Source organism: Amblyomma mixtum, chromosome 1 (genome assembly GCF_055824585.1).
Source record: "Amblyomma mixtum isolate Tamu chromosome 1, ASM5582458v1, whole genome shotgun sequence".
NCBI lineage: Eukaryota > Metazoa > Arthropoda > Arachnida > Ixodida > Ixodidae > Amblyomma > Amblyomma mixtum.
The window spans coordinates 199,150,672-199,172,567 of record NC_143012.1 but is presented as its reverse complement, the minus strand read 5'-3'; the positions used below and the strand labels follow the sequence as shown (position 1 = coordinate 199,172,567).

The following is a 21,896-nucleotide window of genomic DNA, read 5'->3' as shown; positions in this document are numbered from 1 at the left end:
TAATGGCGATTGCCAGGACACTGAGCTTTGCCTTTTGCAAAACAGCAGCTTTCAGTTGTTTTTTTTTTGTTCTCATCACAAGATGTATTGCTTCCAAGCGGAAATGGTAGTAAAGAGCAGCGTCATTGATGACGTCCTTTTTGCCGCAGTGTGGCGCATCAAAGCACATTCTAGCCTCATCTTTTCTCTCTGTTTTTCTGAAGGCCGTAAAATACACTGTGCGCCCGCATCAAATGAAAATAACGATAACTTCTAGATAAGACATGATGCATTAATATGCCATAAAAATGTTCCGGCTTTGGCAAACGTGGGTGAGTTAAATTCAGGGCACTTACTTTTTGACCTAGGGTATGGACTCAGAAAAGCCAGAGTATTAGGGCGGGAGAAAACCGTAGATAAGGGTACTTTCTCGACATCTATTTTGTGATGAACATGTTATAGTGACATAAAACGCGTTTTTTAATTCTTTTTTATTACAAGAACCGTGAATGTTTGTTTCCAGGGAAGTTCCTCTTGCTTGTTCCTGGCCGCATCCAAACCACTGCGACGATTACAGGGCCAACGCTTCTTAATAACGAATCATGCATCGTGAGTATGAAATGATAATTATGTCACTTTTTCACATGATATCATGCTCCCTGTATCCCCAATGTCACACTGTAGTGTGGTGCCTGGTAAGGTTCCTAACACATGGTTTTCCGGATGTTTCATGTTGCTTATAAAATTCGTTATAACAGCAAAACCCACGTTATGAAGTAGCGCTCGCTGTACACACTGTTTACAGCCGAATGCTTGATTTCCTTTCTGGTAACCGTATGCTTATTCCTCGCCGCCTACAAATCCGCCTTGCTTATATTTCTAATGGCAGGAGTTTTATTGTTTCGCTCAGCCCATTTTCACGCCTCGCGTGATGCCATCTAATCGTCTTTTTGGGCATTTACACTTGTTTCGTTATTTGTCGTTGTCGCATGTTGGCGCCACACTGAAGTGGGAAAAGTGCATTTCGGGCGACAAGCATAATGGAAGTAACACTTAATCACAAACAAAGACTTCGTTTGGTCTTATGACTACAAATTTTGGTGTTTACAGAGGGCCAGCATGGCTTTTACCTTCGTGGCTCAAAACATTCGCACTTGCTTTGAGGCTGCATATTGTTCGCTCCTCTTTGCCTTCTGGCTCTGTCTTGCAAAGTCGAGTAACTTTATTGCACTGTTCGAGATTCTGCTTGTAATAATGAGCCTCAGTGAGGTAAGAACATTATTAACGGCTTTGTGATTTGTTATAGCATGTATACCTTGTGCAGAAAGCAAAACTGAGCTCTCAACACAAGGCTTTATACCAGCTCTTGGCAAAAATTGGGAAGCAAAGCTACTTTTGCTGCTCTGCCAGAAAGAAATAATATGCAGACAGCATCCTGAGGAGGTAACCAGTTCTAAAGCACAAAAAATGTTGTCCAATCCTTCTTTCTCCGTGTTTCTTGCTCATGTACAACATGACTTGCAGTCATGTTGTACATGACATTGCAGTCATGTACAATATGACTGCAGTGTATCAAACAGCGCAAAGGTCTGTGCTCTTGACAAAAATTCCGTCCTCGCCCACCGCACTGTCTACTCGACAAAAGTGTGAACGTTGCGGCTGCCGTTTCTAAGCAGAGCCCTAACAGAATGAAGCGCGACTTTGATGATATCAGTTTGGAAAAGGCTCTTCTAGCAGCAGAATATATTGTGTGCATTAGTATTTACTGCTCGAACTACCATCGCACTTAAGCAAGCAGAGCACCATCTTTGTTATGATGACAACTTAACAGGCGCACTAGTTTTAGCGGCCGTGAGATGTAAACCCACAGTCAGTTTTATGGATGTAACTTTAGACCAAAACTTACTGAATTACAGACCTGCACAAATGACTCTACTCCAGCGCGCTTGGTCGAGTTCATGCCTTTCGCCGCTAGGATAGAAACATTATGGGTGGCATGGGGCTAATATATACCGGTTGAGAAAATGGCCTCCTTCATCATTTTATTTCAAACAGGGCAGTTTTTTCGTTTGTCTACGTAATCACGATCATCCAGTTATCTATGCTAGGCATGGCGGTGCCGACGAAAAGAAAGCTGACAAAAAGGAAGACGTGTATTATGCTTTTTCAGAGCGAAAAAATTCGTTACTATGGCTATTTTCATTACTGATGTCAAGATAGCAGAGAAACACAAAGCAGATGTATTAAATAGCGTGCACAAAATGTCAAACGATGATGAGGATCATAGTAGACGAACAGGTCAACCTAGTGCTCTCAATGGTCAAAAAGCTAATGAAAGTTGGCGCACGCTGCTCTATAGGACCCCGACATGTGTGCAGGTCTTTAGTTCAGTAGGTCTTGCTTTAGACCTACGGCAAATTTCTGCCCACAAAAATTGGTATAAGGGAGTAGACGAGGCTTAGAAATTTGTCGCAACAGAATAAAAGCAGCTGCTGACAGAGAAGGCTAAATTGAGATCAATGGCGATGTTTTTTCTTCCTGCAGTGGATAGAATTGACCGGAAGATGATGATGTGATTTTACACTAATATGGGAGAGTTACAGAAACGGCATTCCTTCAGTATTTAGCTGAGAGGAATTCGAAATGTTATGAGTAGATGTCTCCTGGGTGCGTTACGCTATTCTTGTGCTGGAATGTGGCTATGCCTGCACATTCGACGTGTGCTCCGTTATTATGCTGACATGCACATATGTGTTATACGCGCACATCCTTTTCGACTGCACCTTGAGATTGAATGGGCATGCAAATTAAATTGTTTAAAAACAATCCCAGTCAGTTGGCTTTCTCTCAGGATGGCGATCAGTTTTCCACGCTCTAAAATTTAAAGCTTTGTAGTCAGTTACTTCAATCCTATTTAAGCTACTGCCACCTTGTTTGGGGAACAACATCTGAAAAAAAGTGCAGTAAATTAGTTGTGTTACAGACCCATGTGACCAAAGATTGTGTGCTTTTTACCTGCTCGCTGAACGTCATCCGGAGCGAAAGCCTTTGTCAGGCACTGCAGCCTTTAGCTTTCGCTCCGGCTTTCTGTAACAGAAAGAAAGAAAGAAAGAAAGAAAGGAAGAAAGGAAGGAAGAAAGAAAGAAAGAAAGAAAGGAAGGAAGAAAGAAAGAAAGAAAGAAAGAAAGAAAGAAAGAAAGAAAGAAAGAAAGAAAGAAAGAAAGAAAGAAAGAAAGAAAGAAAGAAAGAAAGAAAGAAAGAGAAAAGAGAATAAGGCACGTAGCTGGCGCCCACCCTTTCTTCCATGCATAGAAACTTTTACCTCTTAACATTATGCACAAATATCGGCTAAGTTCTAATCTTCTATTTTAATCCCCAATAGTGACTGATCTTTTGAAATCCCTGGCCATACTTACACTGAAAAAGAAAGTTGTTTCTACAAGACCCAGAAAGAGTGGGTGGTGTGCACTAGCAAGACAAACTATAAATATCAGAAACTACACTATCTTACAGCAACCATTTTAAATCAGTACAATCCATACGACAGTGATGTACACACCTTACGTACGGAAGGGATGTTTAAAATGCTTTTTGTACTGAAAATCACGTAGAAATCTAAATTTGCATTTTTCTTTTCTCTTCATTGCAAGCGTAAGAACAATTTTGTATCATTTTATCATATCTTTAGCCGTGTGTACTACGGTTATATTTCATCCCGTGTTTGTGTGAATTTGTCTCGCACCGTAGTGCGCCGTAGAAGTAGGTTGTAGGATGGTTCGACAGGATACCGGCAAGCTATCTCAGGAGACGAAAGATCTGATTAACAAAGTCAAAGCATGAGAGCGTCTAACTCCACAGACAGAATAGAACTAGCAGAGCTTTCAAAGTTAATAAAAAAGCGCAAGGTAGCCGAGATAAAGAAGTTTAATATTGGACGAATCGAGCATGCTCTAAAGAACGGAGGCCGCCTAAAAACGGTGAAGAGGAAATTACGCATAATCAAAAACCACATGTATGCATTAAAAGACAAAGAGGGCAGTGTGATAAACAATATGGATCAGATATTTAAAAATAAGAGTTCTAAGCAAATCTATACAGTTGCCAATGCAGTCAGAGCATTAATGAGAGAAAAAGTTGCGCACCGCAATGGGACATCTCGCCAGTAACGAAAGAGGAAGTAAAGAAACCCTTAGGAGCAATTAAAAGTGGCAAAGCAGCTGGTGAGGATCAAGTAGCAGCAGATTTGTTGAAAGACGGACGGGAGATAATGGTACAAGAACTAGTCACCCTATATACGCAATGTCTTGTGACCTCAACCGTGTTGGAAGCTTGGAAAAACGCTAACATTATCTGAATTCATAAGAAAGGAGACAACAAGGGCTTGGAAAAATTACAGGCCGTTCAGCTTACTGTCCGTTGCCTACAATGTATTCACTACGGTATTTTCTAGAAGAGTCAGGTCAACCTTAGACTTCAATCAACCAAGTAATCAGGCAGGCTTTTGTATACACCATATTCACACTATTAATTAGGTGATAAAGAAATGCGCAGAATTTAAGCGATCCCTATATATAGCTTTCGTTGATTACGAGAAAGCATTTGACTGAGTGGAAACTTGACCTGTCATGCAAGCTTTGCACAATCAGGGTGTAGAAGAGTGTTGTGTGCAAATATTGCAAGATAACTGTAACGACTGCACGGTCACCATAATCCTCTATACAATCAGCAATAAAGCTGCAATAAGGAATGGTGTTTGGCAAGGAGGCAAATTCTCGCCAATGCTATTCGCCCCATCTTTGCAGTAGGCATTCAGATGCATGAATTGGGAACAGTTGGGTATAAGAGTTAATAGAGAATACATAAGTAATCTTCGATTCGCTAATGACATTGCCTCACTAAGTGACTCAGGACATGAACTTCAAAGCATGATCAATGAAGTAGACAGGCAGAGCAGAACGATGGGTCTAAAAAATAACATGCAGGAAAGCAACGTAATGTTCAACAGTCTCGGAAGGGTACGGCAGTTCGCGATTGGTAGCGAGTTGCTGGAAGTAGTAAGGGAGTATGGCTACTATAGGCTGGTAGTGACCGCTTATCTCGATCAAGAGAGGGAAATAACTGGAAGAATATGAATGGGGTGGAACGCATATGCCAGGTTCTCTCAGATCATGACTGGCAGTTTACCGACGTCCCTCAAGAGAAAAGTATACAACAGCTGCATCTTACCGCTACTCACAGTGGGTCGGAGACGTGGAGGCTAACGAAGATGGTTCAGCTTAAGTTAAGGACAACGCAGAGATCTATGTAAATAAAAATGATAGGTGTAAAGATACGAGATCTAAGGCGAGCGGAGTGGGTGAGGGAACAAACGCGGGTTAATAACATCCTGGTCGAAATCAAGAGGAAAAAATGGACTTGCGCGAAGACAAGATAACCGCTGGTCCTTAAAGGCAACGGAGTGGATCCCAAGAGAAGTCAAGCGTAGGAGGAGGCGGCAGAAAGTTAGGTGGGTGGATGAGATTAAGAAGCTTGCGGGGAGAGGGTGGCCGCAACTGGCGAAGGACAGGGTTAATAGGAGAGACACGGGACAGCCCTTTGCCCTGCAGTGGGTGCAGTAAGGCTGATGATGATGATGAAAATGACGTTTTGTGCCGGACCACCTGCTGTATGCCATGCCTATGTGTGGGGCCTCAGACACATTCATGCTGGCACTGTGCAGGTTTTCGTTCGGGTCCCTTTCTCTTGTATTAGGAATAGAATCTAGATTCATTTGATTGATTTATTAAATGATTGATTGACTGATTTATTGGCTGATTGATTGATTGATTTTTTGATTGATCGATCGATCATCAGGTCGCATAGGAGCAGTTTTCTTTGAATCTCGGTGGATAAAATTACATGGAATGAATCGACGTAACTTGTGGGATGCACGTTTTATCATTGACGGCTTGAGACTAACAGAGCGCTACACCGTGCTTACACTATGAGCGTGTAGTTCTGCTCCTATTAAACGATTCACAATTTTGGTCTCCTTATTTTTTGTCACGCAGATCTCATTTTTCTACACGGTGCAAGGAGAAGCTGATTCACAACTTAAGCTCGGGGTGCGCACAACTAAAGATGGTCCTTGGAAGATCGAATGGAAGCAGCCAAAGCCCACCGAATTCTTTCACTTTATTGAAGCTACTGTACTCCTGATGGAGAACGGTCCATTTCAGGTGAGACAGATAATTTACAGGGAGCACCTGAGTTCAGTGTTCCAACACATGTAAAACACTGCAGTGTACTGGTGGAGAATTTCTCTTTAATGCTATTGCCATACGAAAACAAGAAATGGGGCATTTCGCACCCGCCGCGGTGGCTCAGTGGCTAAGGCGCTCGTATACCGAGCCAGAGTACTCGGGTTCGAACCCGACCGCGGCGGCGGCGTTTCGATGAATGCGGTATGCAAGGCGCCCGTGTGCTGTGAGATTGTCTGTGCACGTTAAAGATCCCCAGGTGACAAAATTATTCCGGAGACCTCGCAGCTCTTTCTCTCTCTCACTCCCGCCTTCCTCCCTTCCCTTATGGCACTTCAGGTGTCCACCGAGATATCTCAGATAGATATTGTGCCATTACCTTTCGTCAAAAACCAATTATTATTATTATCATTTCGCAATGGGGAACAACGCCATACTCACGAAAAGATGTTTCTGGCATAGAACAAATACGCTCCTTGTTAGAGAGTATTGCACGGACTGCTTCATTCGCCGCCGTTAGCTATTCAGCTAGGTGTGAAACGGAAAGCAAGAATTGATATTCAAATAACCTGTCTTGAAAAAGCATTGAGCTTCCTTATAAAGAGGAATAGGTCAAGAGGAAGATAAGAACTTTACTGCTTCAGTCAAAGCCATCTAGAGGGCTGTAAAGTGGTTCTCGCTCCCAGGATAGGCCTAAAATATCCCATAAAAAAGTGGAACAAACTGCACCAGTTTTAAAGCAGACGTAACTGCGGCCACTTGAAAACATAAGCGCTGTACTAAAATGACAGCACATCTCTGCACAGATACCTGAATGAGTGTCCAACTGCAGTTTTTTGAAGTTCAGTGGAACACATAAGGCTGATAGGTTGAGCGGTGTTTGGCATATACTGCTGTCAATTTTTCTGTCATCGTATAGGTGCTCGTTCTAATTAGGTCAGTGCCTTATGGCAGAAATAGCTTATTTATTTCTGATACCCTCATGGCCCACAGTGTATTATTGAGGGGAGTGGTACATAGATATAAAATGAAACTGTTACAAAAAGTGGGTTAACGCACACATAGACACGCCTACAAAAAATGATACGCATGATTGAAAAAAGAAAACTAGCTGCAAGAAAATACATCATTCAAAAAAGCGAAACAATACAATAATTAGGAATACCGACACCAAAAGGAATAAATTCACAAAAACAGTCAACAAACGTTGCAAGTAAGCACAAAGATAGGAACTAGAACATCACCCTTCGTAGAAACATTGAACGGGTACGATGGCAGAAGGCTATTAATAAAACAAAGTGCATGCGAAAAAAAAGGAACAGAGCTAAATACACAATATGCAAAGCGAAGTGAACCAACTGAGGCTATGGTAAACCATATTGTAATGACAACAGTGTCCTAAACTCATCAGCGTCCTTTGACGCTACAATATGTGGTGGTAGGTGGTTCCACTCCGATGATGTTTTTGGAATGAAGGAATTTATGCAGGATGTTCAAGGCATACATTAAAAAGACACCCCACGGTGATCGACACAGTCAAAACGCGCTGTCCGGTGTCGTTCTTCGTACAATGTTTTCATCTTAATTGCACCTAAAAGCTGAAACTATTAATTTTTTTTACAAAACACAACTCCCATGCCAAACATAAACACCTAAAAGCCTGTAATCCTCAGCCCAATCACTCTTAAATGGCTTGGTAAAATTTCCGCACAATATTGAGGGGCAGTGGGAGTAAGCACAGCGGAACGATGTTGCGGTACCTAAATTGCGGCATCACGCAAAATGTGGAGGTTATAGTGCATCAGCTGGAGAAGAAGATTAGTATGAAGAATGAAATTCTCAATTTTCTATGCGCTAAAGTTGGATGCGATGGGGCCTCATCGCACTCGAAAACTAGGCGACGGTGGCTGGTGTGTTTAATGAAAAGATGGTACTTTTTTCCCAGTGTACCGACTTACTCCGTGACCAGGCTGAATAGTGTCCAACTCTCTTCCACACAGTACGCGCCCTAGGGTAAAGCGGATAAGTCCCATTCAGTGGCAGGCAGATAACAAGAAAACTGCGTTGCTAATGACATTCTGTACCACCGACGGGATCTTCCAGCACCTGATACAAGCGTAAAATTAACGGATACCATTTTTCTATTACTGCGAAAAACAGCAGACCTGGACTTATACCTTTTGAGCCTTGTACTTACGTTGAACGTATGCTTGTACACGTCCAGGGAAGTATTCACAGCATTTTCTGGAACTCTATAATTAGGCCCTAGTAGAAACCGCGCGTATTCAATCCTAAATGTGCTCTTTCTAGCCATAAACTCAGTTAAGGGCTGGAATTCGCTGTGCTGCACATGTTTAGAACTTGAAGAGCACGAATAACGGGACCGATTTCACCGTCCAGCTGACGAAATATTCAAGTTACTTTTACGAAGCATAGCGCATTTTCTATATTCAGTACAGGAAAGAAAACTAACTTCCACTGAAAGAGAACATAGCACTCCTTTTATTTGCTTTCAATTAGGTGGCTTTTATCGGAGAGCACAACCAACCTGGCAAGAGGGGTTACATTGCCATTGATGACGTGACATTCTGGGAAAGCTGCAAGGCGTACCATGGAGGTGAGTGGATCTCGAATGGCAAAAGTTATTTTTTCTTTTGTGAGACCCATCCCGATGTCTCCTCATAGCAGCAAACTCCGCGTTTGGACAAGTCAGCAAAAAAAAACTTAGTATTAAAAAGAAAGGTAGTGAAAAAAAAAAACGCCAATAGAAATAGAGAAATGAGAGTGAAGAGGCACTGCGAGAAATTTTTATCCGTACTAACTCAATCCCACTATAAATCTGCGTTCATCGGCAACTTCAATTTCTTTCAGTATGTATTCTTAAGATTCCGAAAATCTAAGTAGAAACTAACCCTAAACTTTCTTTTTGTATCTCATTTAGCGGGTTTTCTGCTACGCAGGAACTGCGGAGAATTTCTTCCGGAGGTGCCTATTCGCCTGCCGTTATGCGCGCTGAAAATGTTGAAAATTTAGGGGAGTCTAATTTCGAATTCTTCAGCCTTTGAAAGTTTTCACAGTTTTTGTAGGTGGGACAGCCTTGAAATTGCGTTCAGGCGTTTTCAATCCTTGTCTCTAATCAGTACTGTTGGCCACTGCCTGAAAACGCAAATAAAGGACAGCAAACGGTCACTCTATTCCACAAGGAAGCAACTATGCTCCAATTTGTAGGCGTATGAAACCATTATAAACTTAGCAATAAAAATTATTTTTTTAGTGCCAGGACAATGCCTAAGGCTTTTAAGAATGTTGTTGCAGGCGCGCATTTATTAAAGCCGAAATGTGAATTTTGGTTCAATACATTATCAAATAAGAGCTGTGGAGCTAGCTGATGTAGGTACCTGCGAGCTGAGCGTTAGTTCTAGTGTTTTCTTTTCGCGTACGATCAAACAGTGCACCTTCGGAACTACTTGATCTCGTGCCTATGAATGGTCTCGTGCCGATGAAGCAAACGCTCAAGACACAGTGAGCAAATGGAATTGGCGCTCATTATCCATACTTTGCACGCGTTGAAGCTGTTCCCGGTTTCTTGGGGTGCATATATTGATGAATAGGGAGAAGAACTTCTGAAACCCCTTGAAGTTCAAAAATTACGTAACAGTTACCTCCATCAACATGCACACAGGGAGAGAGGGAAAAAATAACGCTTGATTCTTTTCTTTTTCTTGCTTTTCACTCGCTTCCCCAGAGCTACCACCGGCTCCGGAGCCAACCACACCACCGCCCGTGTGTGGCGAAAGCGAGTTTGAATGTGCAGGCAGTCGAGAATGTATCCCGCTGTCACAGGTGTGTGACTTCAAGGCAGACTGCTCTAACGGAGCGGATGAATCCAGATGCGGTACGTGAACACTTCCTTTTTCATGTTTTATCATATCTAGATGATCTCAGGAACATTGAGGGGGTAAAGTAAACTAATGCGACTGGCGAAAGACATAACACCCTATGCCTGGGTGTGCCCAAAGCTTCCGAGAGAGTCATTTCGTTCTAGAAACCGAAAGTTTAGTAACAGTAAGTGATCATTCCTTGTGGAGAACCACTGAGAAATGATCGATAATCATTGATGAACTCAATTGGTGTAGATATTTTCGAAACCACGCTTGTTGAGTTGAACTGCTCTTGAAGACATCACTTTGAAAGGCTGAAGTGTAAGCGCCCTTAGCAGGCTCGTCATGTGTGTATTTTCAGAGCGCAAAGAGCTCCAGCGTATAGTAAGACTCTTAGGAAAATCGCTGCGCTCCTCGCCACGAATAACATATATTCTATTCAGTTAGAGCAGGGATGGGCGCTTGAACTGAATGTAGGAGAAGGGAAATACAGACCGCAAAATGCATTGCGCACGTCGACCTCCCACTTATTTGCTGCAGACCAGGACAGTTATTCTGAGGGTACTTTTTATTTTTGTTGGTTGCCTCCCTCATGCTGTTGCGTTGTGGAGATAAAAAGTTCACAGACGCTAACGATAGTCGGTAATGCGAAACTTGAGCGGCGCTCATCATGGCAACTAAGTGGCCTGTTGAGCTCCGAGCCATACTCCGGGATCTTCCCGTGGCAGCCTCCTTGCGGTTTGCTATTCCTCAACTCTAGACGTGGCAGGTGGTGTTTCACTCAGCTATACCTGCCAGGTGTTGTGTTACGCCAGCAACGCCGATGACTATGAAGCAGAATCGAGGATAGGACGCCTAAGAGCTGCACCCTAAAATGCATCCAAAACTCTTGATTCAAGTGCTTAGGTGGGCTTAATTCTGGTATAAAAAATTCGCTGTGGCTTAGCTTGGTTAAGCCCGGTAATTGCGAAAGCAATATCCGTACCTACGCCATGGTTCAGCTGGTAGTGTAGCTGGTGGTGGTGCTTGTGGTTAGACTTGTGGTGATGCATCGGTTATACAATCCAATCCCATCCAATCCATTCCAATCTAATCTAATCTAATCTAATCTAACTTAATATAATACAATCCAGTCTAGTCCAGTCCAATCTAATCTAATCTAATCCAATCTAATCCAATCAAGGTCAAATGAAGGTCAATGGTGGTCACCGCTGTGGCAGGGCAAAGGCGTGAAAGTGCAAGTAGTATTGCTTTCGCAATAAAAGCAACCAGAGAAGAAATGTTTCGACACTTTATCACTTCATCGTGGGAGTGTCAGCAGTTTTCGTCCAGTGTAGGATGAATGTTTCTCCCACTGACTCTCAATTAACCCTGTCCTCTACCTGCCCAAAGCCTCCTTTCCGCCTGCTTTCTTGACTCTCTCATATCGAAATGCTACGTCCGACTTACCTTTGAATGCACTCCGTTACGCTAAGCCAGCATCGCTTATCTACCCTTCTTTCGACTAGTATGTCATTAAATAATGTTTCTTCTTCCACTCTTTTAATCCTTCAGGCGTTAAGAATAAATTTGGCCGACACAATTTCGCCTAGAGCTGGTGAAACGGACCAATTTGTTGAGCTTAATATGCAGGAAGTACAACAGCTAATGACAGAAACGCGAACAGAGGGAATCCTTGGTGCTCCCCTGTTCTAATTTGTTTTCATGACGTTTTTACTTCGATGGTAGCAAAAATACGCTAGAATCGTCCGTGATGCATTCTAGGACGACTCTAACGTCTTTTTGTTACCACCCAGGTGACAGCGCGATCGAAAGAAATCCTAACAGCGTAGTGCGTAGCAGCCGCGTTGTTCGCGGTTGTTTCTATCGGGATAGTACACCCTGTGGGCACACCACGCCTGATGGGTGCTCCATTAGAAGATTGCAAATTCAGTGAATGTTTTCAGAATGCCTAATCAATTTGCCAGAAATGGTCGAGAACTCGAAGAAACCCCACATTATACAGCTCCCTAAAATCGTTTTCAAAACACAGCATACAAAGAATGTCGCAATGGCGCAACAGAGCTGCTCCCTTTGTGGTACATTCGATGGTTTTCGCTAACAGCCAATAGTTTATACCGAAGCATGGCTGAGCGAGGAATATCTAAATTTTAGACAACAAACTACTTTGAATACATATTCCAGTTTATTAATCAAAAGGTACGCTATGGCCATTTCTTTCAAGGAAGTTTTCTCACGCTGTCCAGCAGAAATAGTGCGTTTCGTTATAAACTATATTTACAGCTTTCTGAGCTAACTTTCGAGGTATCTTTAAAGTAGCACTCAGAATGAAATTCTCCATGACGAGAAACATTTTCTAGCGAAATGAGCTCCCCTAACAAGACATGAGCGACGCCCTTTTCCGGCAACAAGGTCGATTTGTAGGGGCATGAAGAGCCCGAGAAGGCTCCATTTCACTGCACAACCCGTTACTTCGCGCGACGCAAGAGAAACACCGCGGTGTAGACGGTACTTCGCCATTATGCTTGGTGTGAAAAGACTGCATTCTTTATCACTGCTCTTTGTTGAGTGCAGATAGGAAGAACATGGCGGTAGCGCAGTGAAGACGCAGACGCAGAACTACGTGCACAGCCTGTGGCGCGTAGCTTCTTGAGAGAGGCTACGAAAACCGTTGAAAAGAAGGCTCTGTCATGAAAAAAGTGCCCTCTCACTGAGTTCACTGCGAGGCGGGTGATCCACTAGCATGAAGCGCGAAGCAGTAAGGGTCACGAGTCTTAAGAGGCTGCTAGATGTTTTTTTTTTCTCTCTCACCGTCACCAATGTTCAGCTAGGAAAAGTATGAAGGGGCCGTTCAACGCATTATTGCCGCTGACGAATAGACAGAAACGACGTATCAGTGCTGCCGACTTGGCAGCGAGTAATGATATTTTAGTCAAGATAAAGAAACAGTGCAACAGACAAGGATGTAACACGACAACATAGCGTCTGTGCTGTCGTGTCACGTCCTTGTATTTTGCGCCGTTTAACTTCACTTGACTCCACTTGAGCCCGCCAAAAACCCTACTGATATTGAACTTTCGTTCCTTTCCTTTTTTTACAGGAGCATGCGACTTTTCCGCAGACTTGTGCGGACTGGAAAATGAGGACAGAAACACGCGCTTCGGGTGGTCCTGGACAACAGTGCAAGATGGCAAGAAGAACGAACTTTTCCCCACCACCGACAGTCGGCTGAGCAAGGATGGCGCCTATGCTGTGTTCTCACTGATGAATCCAGGTCAGGGAGGTTCGCATGCATGCTATATTGAATACTCGAGCTGTGGTCTTTTGGGTTCAGAATAATTTGTAACATAGTCGAGGGTTCGACGGCATACCGTCTAGTCAGGAATCATGGCTTGATGAGGTTCACTGGTCACTAACCATGGTCAAACACAAATGACGTTTCGGGAGCGCTATGAAAAAAAAAGAAAAAAAAGCCGGGACTTCCAGCCGGTTGCTCGCTGTGAACAAGGGAGGCTTAGCGCTCCCGAAACGACATTTGTGTTTGACCATGGTCAGTGACCAGTGAATCTCATAATTTGTAACGAAAAGATACTCTTTACGCATAAAAAAACCGCTGTGGCGAACATTTCTTAAGTTATTCTTTGTTTCGCTGAAGTGCATATCATGTCAATATGTAAGTGTGCTGCAACTTTGTTCTTATGCGTTTGAACCTGAAGATCATGGCTAGAGGAAGGTTGTTATGGTCAACGCCTACCGGTTGTGGTCTTCACTCGGAGGTTGTTGGTCTGAAAGGCGCATGTCGAGAAAAAATAAAGTAGACAATACAAAAAGAGGAAATGAGCAAAGAAATGGATATTGTGCCACAGTTATATTCCTTTTATTTTGCCTGTCTATCGGCAATTCTTAACAGTAGACATCGATTTTCCGACGCCCCGCTGACTCCGAGATCTTCTTCGAAACTGACGACACCATTTAAGGACACCTTTAAACCGTGCATCATCACACTAGCTCTCGATTGTAATTTGTTTTTCCACCCTATTAGGTAACCCTAAGCACTCAACGGGTTTATTCTTCTATTATCCTTGGTTGCAAAGCGTTGTACTTCCATGCGTATAGCATAGTATTGAATTTTAGCTTCTGTCAGCATTGCAGCACGCTCTCAGATTAACCTTTACCGTGGAAACACGTGCTTGCATTTCAGATACCGTTGTCTGATATTTGTTGTTTGGACAATCAGGACGTAATATACTGAATAAAAGTAATTAGCGAAGAATGTTTTGAAGGCCGCACTGGGTGCCGCACTTTTTCTAAATTGCAGCTGTGCCACGGAAGCGTGCCAGGTCCTTAGTGACGCCAAAGCTGGGAGAGATTGCCCATTCCTGCGTTGCGCGTTTCTACACCTTCGTACCGAACCAAGGTAAGTTCTCCCATTTTGTCTCTGCCCCGTTATTGGGATCTGAGTCGCGGGCATGAAAATCTTGCTAACGGAGGGCACGTGAAGTGTTCGCGTAGGTATCGTGATGAGTTTTGTGCGGCTTGCTTGCTGGACCAGCTATACAACAGGTTTGAGGCTGTTACGCGCAGATTCGCATGACTCCTATCTCCATTACTAGAAATATATCGCTTGCCGGAAGAGAATAAGACAGCAGACAACTCTTACGACATGAGGAAAAAAAAGGTATCCTTGTGCATACAATACCAGACATAATATGCTGTTTTATGCATGTTTATGCATGCTGATCTTGGCTTTGTTCAGAAGAGAAGCAGGTCGTTACTTTAGTTAAACGCAGGCATCAATCACTTCTAACTTCTACTAGTTTTCCTGTGTTCGTCTGTTTTTTGGCTGGTGTTCTTTCCATTAACGTTACGCACCAACCGCCCAACAACGTGTTTTACTAGCAGGCATCAAATTATGTGCGTTCACCTAAACAGGCAGGCAAGATATAAAAACCGAAATAACATTAGGTGTTGCGAAATTGACTGAGATGCGAATGTCGAAACTAAAAGAAAAATTTTTGACCGAGCGCAGATACTGTATTTCACTCTAAAGCAGAAACTTGGAAATGTTTCAGCGTTGATGATCAAGGGTCTTCTTTCATGCTATCAAAACAGTCACATTTTTTAGTCATTGTTTTGTTTCACATGTTTATATAATGCTTGCATTTCATGGTAGAAGAAATGGATTAAAAAATGCGCTCTTTCATCTTATAAATGCTCAACACAGTTTCATTCGTCTTCATGCCGGTGTAACTATAGAGGCACTGAAAGTGAAAGCGTAAAATATATGAAGCACAGCATTCTCTCTAGCAATTAAAAGGCCACAATCATCGAATCTAAAGAGGAACACCCAATAGCCGTTCATGTTCGGATTTCGGCTCCATTTCCTCAATTTTATTTACTAGAGCGTGAACATAATGTGAAGCTCATTATTTATGGACGACACTACAAAAATGCAGTCGCCATAATTGCCATGAAAGGTAATAACTGCCAGAAAAATATTTTACTGCCTGCGTACTAACTGGAGTTGGTGAGTGTCAGGTAATAAAGTTTATTAACTTTGAATGTTGTAACATAATTACCTTCAGCAACATACCACAGCTGGAAAGCAGTAACCCGAGCTACATTTAGTACTATTATTATACACCTGGAAAAAGAAGTCTACAAGATAATGAGTGGCAAAACGTTTCTGGGACAAACCGGTTTGTGAAAACATTCCGCCGCGTTCGAAAAAAAAAAACGAAAAGAGTTTAACAGTTTTTTCTAGAAGTAAGGGGCGCACCTTTAGCTACTATTATTATACACCTGGAAAAAGAAGTCTACAAGATAATGAGTGGCAAAACGTTTGTGGGACAAACCGGTTTGTGAAAACATTCCGCCGCGTTCGAAAAAAAAAATGAAAAGAGTTTAACAGTTTTTTCTAGAAGTAAGGGGCGCACAGCTCGGATTCACAATCAGCCGTTCCAAAAAAAAAGTAAACTTAATGTTGGTATCCTGGGGAATTTCTGTCTGCAAAGCACTTCACATCACTAATCACCAATATTACGAGAAAAGAACTAGAATTGAATGAACATGACCGTAGCAGAATCATGACCTGCGCATTGGAAACCGAGCGCGCATGTCCCCTATCCATATCAGTACATGCTCCTGTTTAACAAAGGGTAGACATATATATGTAAGAAGCAAAGATTTTACACGGCTGCACGGCCTATGTTTTAATTGCGCTATAGACTAAATGATTTTTTGCCGTGTAAATTTCAAAGAAGCCACATAAGCATAGTCATGAGGATTGAAGTCACGTTTCTAGCTGCAGAAGAGCTGCCGAATAGTATTCACTTAACACCCGATACTTCCTAACGATAAATCATATATAATCTTATATCACATGATATGTTTATTTCACCCACATACGATTATAGGGCTGTCTCGGGAGAGGCTTGAATGTCTTTCTTCATTATTTTCCCTAACATTTTTCTGACATCCGTAACTGGCATCTGCACGATACGACCTATACAATAGGAAAGACATAGCATCAAGCAACGCTGTTATATGTAGCTTTCCAGTTAATAGTAATGGAATATTCCGGTCAAGCAACCTAACGTAAATTATTTTATTCTTAGTCGCACCAAATACCATGTAAATATTGTTACCTTTAAATGGCTGCGTTTACTAACTCTGCTTGCTGTGAGGTACAGTCGGCCATCTTTTTGAAACTGTGGCGCCAGCTTCCACTCCCTGGTGCTGCTGTGCCGGAAGACGGAGAACAGATGGCATTCGATAGCAAAGGGATGCCCGTAATTCTTGCAGCTGTAGTAAGCGTCACTTGCAAGCCTGTTCTGATTAGCTCGAAGCAACCCCTACCCGTCATCGGCCGTTATAAATTGAAGCCCCAAGCAAGGACGATTAATTGTTTTTATCAGCAGCATGTAGTGCGATTGATATCAGGAAAGCACACATATTTTTGATAAACAGCCTAGCATGGCATACAACCTGTTGCAATCATTACATACGAAAACCTAACTGTGGAGAACCCTCTATTTTGAGCAATAATTTAATTGAACAAATTATACCGAGACGCTGCCTGCAAATGCAACCGGGGCGAAGTGCTTCCAATGTTACGTGTTCGAGCCAGTCAGGAGCCACAATCCGGCAGTAGTTATAACTGAAACAAACGCTCTTTTTCTTTCTTGTGCGCCGGGAATCATTAGGTATGCGTAGCCAACTAGCCCACCAGTAAGTCCTAAGTGCTGTCCGGAGTCGGCCATAAAAAATTGTTCAGGGTGGTTGCTTTCAAGACTGTAGAATAGCCACGCTTGAGCATCATGATTTATGCGTGTGCTCTTTCCCTCTCCCGATTTACGTTCCGTTGCGGAGGGAAATCGACGCTCACATGATACTTTTAAAAGCAAGAGGAACGCTGTACATGGCAGGTACCTACCGACTGCCATTAGCGAACACCACGTTACTAGAAGAGGAATTTTTGCTCCTAATTATAAAAACTGAAGCTTCTATTAAAATGGTGCACGAAGATGTCGATACTGACGGGTTACTTTTCCAAGCGCTGCTGCATCTCAATTATAACAGCTGTGCACCGTGTGACGTCACCGCTCCTCGCACATGCGCAGTATGGAATTTGATCAACTACACGAAATGTTTCTGCGACTCGCATAGTGTTGCTTTCGCAACAAAATGCTCCCTGCACTCACACTGAAGAGTTTCGTGATCATAAGAGATCAGTGGGGTCTGTACCAAAAATTCAATACTACGGCATACTATATGATGTTCTGCGTGAAAGCGCGAAGCAACTCCTTCCCATCAGTGGCTGCAATGCTGCACATGCATCACCTGGTGGCAGCCACACAAACTAGAAGTGCTTCTTCAGGTTCGTGGGCTCCTCAACAAGGTAACATGAAGGTATTGCTGACAAGGCGAGGTAGTAACAAGAGCTCTTACTACATAACATGAAGTTATTGCTGAGAAGGCAAGGTAGTAACAAGAGCTCTTAATACATAACGTCAAGGTATTGCAGACAAGGCGAGGTAGTAACAAGAGCTCTTACTACATGACATGAAGGTATTGCTGACAAGGTGAGGTAGTAACAACAGCTCTTACTACATAACATGAAGGTATTGTTGACAAGGCGAGGTAGTAACAACAGCCCTTACTCCATAACATGAAGGTATTGCTGACAAGGCGAGGTAGTAACAAGAGTTCTTACTACATTCTTACAATTTTTTTTTCGAACTGTGAACGACGTAATAAGCCTGGAGGTAGTTCTATGACATAATTTAGTGATGTCTTTTTTGAGCAGAGTTTTTTTCAAACGTAACTGAACGCCAAATTCATCCAGAAGAAGAAAGAGGAGCGAGACATACGCGGTTTCGAGTGTCTCACGTGGATATATTTGAAACGCCATTTCGGTACTATGGAGTGCCCAGGAGTCAGACATTAGTTACCGCCGATAATGCAGACGCTGACAGCGAAAGAGAATGTCAGAAGCTTAAACAAACCAAAGGGACGCATGAAAACCTGCTAATATTTACTGACGTCAGTTATGTTCATTGGTACATAAAACATGGATACGAGACAACAGTTGAAAGGCATAAGCAAGGGTGAACTGTTGTAGTTTCATAAACAACAACAGCAATAAAGCCTGCTATAAATGCGCTTGGTTGCATAAAAGCACACCTTCAGTAAAGGTTTGGTTTGGTTTATGGGGTTTAACGTCCCAAAGCGACTAAGGCTATGAGAGACGCCGTAGTGAAGGGCTCCGGAAATTTCGACCACCTGGGGTTCTTTAACGTGCACTGACATCGCACAGTACACGGGCCTCTAGAATTTCTCCTCCAAAGAAATTCCAGCCGCCGCGGCCGGGATCGAACCCGCGTCTTTTGGGTCAGCAGCCGAGCACCATAACCGCTGAGCCACCGCGGCGGCCCTTCAGTAAAGGGTTGGGCAGTTCATGCGTGAGCATGTGTTCATTCTTCGCCTCTTCTTTCTGGAATCTTCGTGTGCATCCCACGGCTTTTTTCGTTCTTTATCGTCGTTTCTCCACTTGGCTGCAGCTCTCGCGATGCCGTCCTCCCATTGGCTGCCGCGACTTTTCCATGCTTCCTCTCATTGGTTACAGCTTGTGCGACGCTCCGAACTAACCCAACTTACCCGACTTATTCCAATCACACAAGACAAGATTCTTGCTCGCGGTTGGCGCATTTGTAGCAGTCCTTTTGCACTAATACTAATACTCCGAAATCGAATAGCGAATGGGTCCAAACCTTCTTTGTCGACAACTAATCTGTCACTATTACCCTAATCGTCCTACGGCTACACTTCAAAGCACCGTGGGGTGTACGGAGTTTGGCTGTAGCTGGAATAGTGGCTTTAATATACCTCAGGTAATGCTGAAGGTGAAAACTGACGTTGAAAAATGAAATGTGAACAAAAGAGCGTATGGATACAGTCAAGCAAATTTATAATTGTCATCTTACATTCAGGCTCTCCATGGCTGCACTTCGGAGTGTTGCCGCCAACAACCAGCAACGCCACACGTGGAGAAATGACAGTATTGGCGACGATAACAGGAAGCAGAAATATGGGCAGATGGACGAGGGTCACAGTGAAAGTCGGAAACTGGAATGCTGGCGCCAGGGTGAGCTGTTTTGTTTTTATTCAAGCCAATATGCGCAAAATGATACGCGTAAATAATATTACTTGACACGGGTTTTAATATGCCTCCGTAGTGCGGTCAGTAGCTAAGAAAGCGTAAAGACCTCTCATTTTTAACAAAGCATGTCAACTTGTACTAAATAAATAAATAAATAAATAAATAAATAAATAAATAGTAGAAATATAAGTTACAGAAATATACTCTATTGTTTACCCCGTCGTTCCTTCGACACTACAGTCGAAAACAAATTCTGGAAAGGTGAAACTCCTTAGTGCCGAATGGTTTTATTGGTTTACTGGAGTTTAACGTCCCAAAGCAACCCAGGCTATGAGAGAAGCCGTAGTGGAGGGCTCCGGAAATTTCGACCACCTGGGGTCCTTTACCGTGCACTGACATCGCACAGTACACGGGCCTCTAGAATTTCGCCTTCATCGAAATTCAGCCGCCGCGGCCTTCGGCGCACATATATCCTGCTTGTCCTTACGAGCACGCCTTTCTAGTCGAACATGCCCATGGTATTTAGAAAAAAAATTCCAACTCAGTTAGCCGTACTCTTGCGGATCTGCTCTGCGATGCCAGAATTGTAGCGACTCGGGCTGACTAAATGTGATAGTGTGTCGTGTTATTATTTTACAATTTTGCTTCTCCGTCAAAGGAGTGATTGAAATTGGAAAGCATTCATTGCATTTAATGAACACTGGCAACACAATGAAAGTCAGAAAAATGACGATTCACTCGTCGTCACGACATCCTGTGGAGGCACCCGATGTTCCTCGCCTCTCCCGAACCTCGCTTTGTCTTGTACTGAAGCCGTACTGTGCCTCTCTTTTTTTCTAATTGGCGTTTGATTTAAATTATATTTTGGGCTTCCTTTTTTCCTTCCCATTTCCTTTATTTTGATTGGTTTAAGCCTGTGATAGCTATTCTGCTGTAGGCAGTCGCTCCACTTTTCCTTAGTTCCGGGTTTTCCTTATTACTGGGACTTCTGAGTAAGAGAATCAGGAAAGAAGATGCTACATGTAAAATACCTACGGACAATAAACGTATTACGTCTGCACTTGCCGTGTAATTGCGAAAGTCAATGAAAACTAGCGTAGCTTCTAGGGGCGCCATGAAAAAAAAACACACAACGAAGTAGCACGCTTGAAAATGGCACACAGAAATAACGCCAAAACAGCAAAACAGCAGAGGGATAAAACAGCATGCCGACAAAATAGCACGCGTCATAATGGCATGCCGGAAAAACAGCGCAGCGACAAAACTGCATACCGAAAAAACAGCACCACGTTGGAAGATCGCAAGGAAAATAACAGCACGACAACAAAACTGCGCAGCGATGCCAGAGGGGTGGACTATCATGGTCATATCCAGAAAGGATAGAGCACAACCGATACGTCAGCGCCGTAGTTATAAAGGTTAGGTTACGTAAGCGTGTATGCCAGAGTGCTTAGAAAAGCACCTTTTCTGTCTTCGAGCCGCTGCAGTCGCTCAGTTGTTATCGGGTGCGGCTGCTGACCCGAAAGGCGCGGGTTCGATCCCGGACACGGCGGTCGCATTTCGATGGAGGCGAAATGCTAGATGCCCGTGTACTGTGCGATGTCAGTGCACGCTAATGAACCCTACGTGGTCGAAATTTCCGGAATCCTTCACTACGACGTCCCTCATATTGTGAGTCACTTTCGGATGCTAAACCCCCCTAACCCATTTTCTGTCATGAGGACTTTACTTCAGATAGCCTTTAGTTCTTCAAACAGTTCATGAACAGGTTGTCGTAAGTACGACAGCGCAACCTCATATGTATGCATCACATAGTGGCTCGAGTCGTACGCCTAGTGTGTCAGCATCAAACTTCAATACGATTCCAGGCACTCAACGACAATTAAATGAGCTATTGCGCTGAGGTCACAATGAATATCAGTTCCCTAAACTTTACCGGGCGAGATGGGTTAGACAGTGGCAGCAAAAACGAAAAAATATTAGCAGGTAAATGTCCGGGCCACTTTCATATCCCAGTTGGCTGAACTGGATGTGCATATGGAAAAAATATCTTTAGGTGATTAAAAACGAGCGAGCGAAGCCTGCCTAACCACTAGATCTGCCAAACACACCCTTCAAGCAAAGCTGCACTGTACT

General features: G+C 43.2%; 1 protein-coding gene across 1 annotated transcript in view; it reads left to right on the top strand.

Moving 5' to 3' along the window:
• Nucleotides 1-21,896, top strand: part of LOC149370515 (MAM and LDL-receptor class A domain-containing protein 1-like) — a 196,959-nt gene that overhangs the window by 135,732 nt on the left and 39,331 nt on the right. The window contains exons 46-52 of the mRNA XM_089577902.1: nucleotides 503-588; nucleotides 6,030-6,197; nucleotides 8,739-8,835; nucleotides 9,964-10,113; nucleotides 13,200-13,373; nucleotides 14,418-14,516; nucleotides 19,591-19,745. Coding sequence (XP_089434028.1) covers nucleotides 503-588; nucleotides 6,030-6,197; nucleotides 8,739-8,835; nucleotides 9,964-10,113; nucleotides 13,200-13,373; nucleotides 14,418-14,516; nucleotides 19,591-19,745 — 929 coding nt within the window. The remainder of the gene's footprint in view (nucleotides 1-502; nucleotides 589-6,029; nucleotides 6,198-8,738; nucleotides 8,836-9,963; nucleotides 10,114-13,199; nucleotides 13,374-14,417; nucleotides 14,517-19,590; nucleotides 19,746-21,896) is intronic.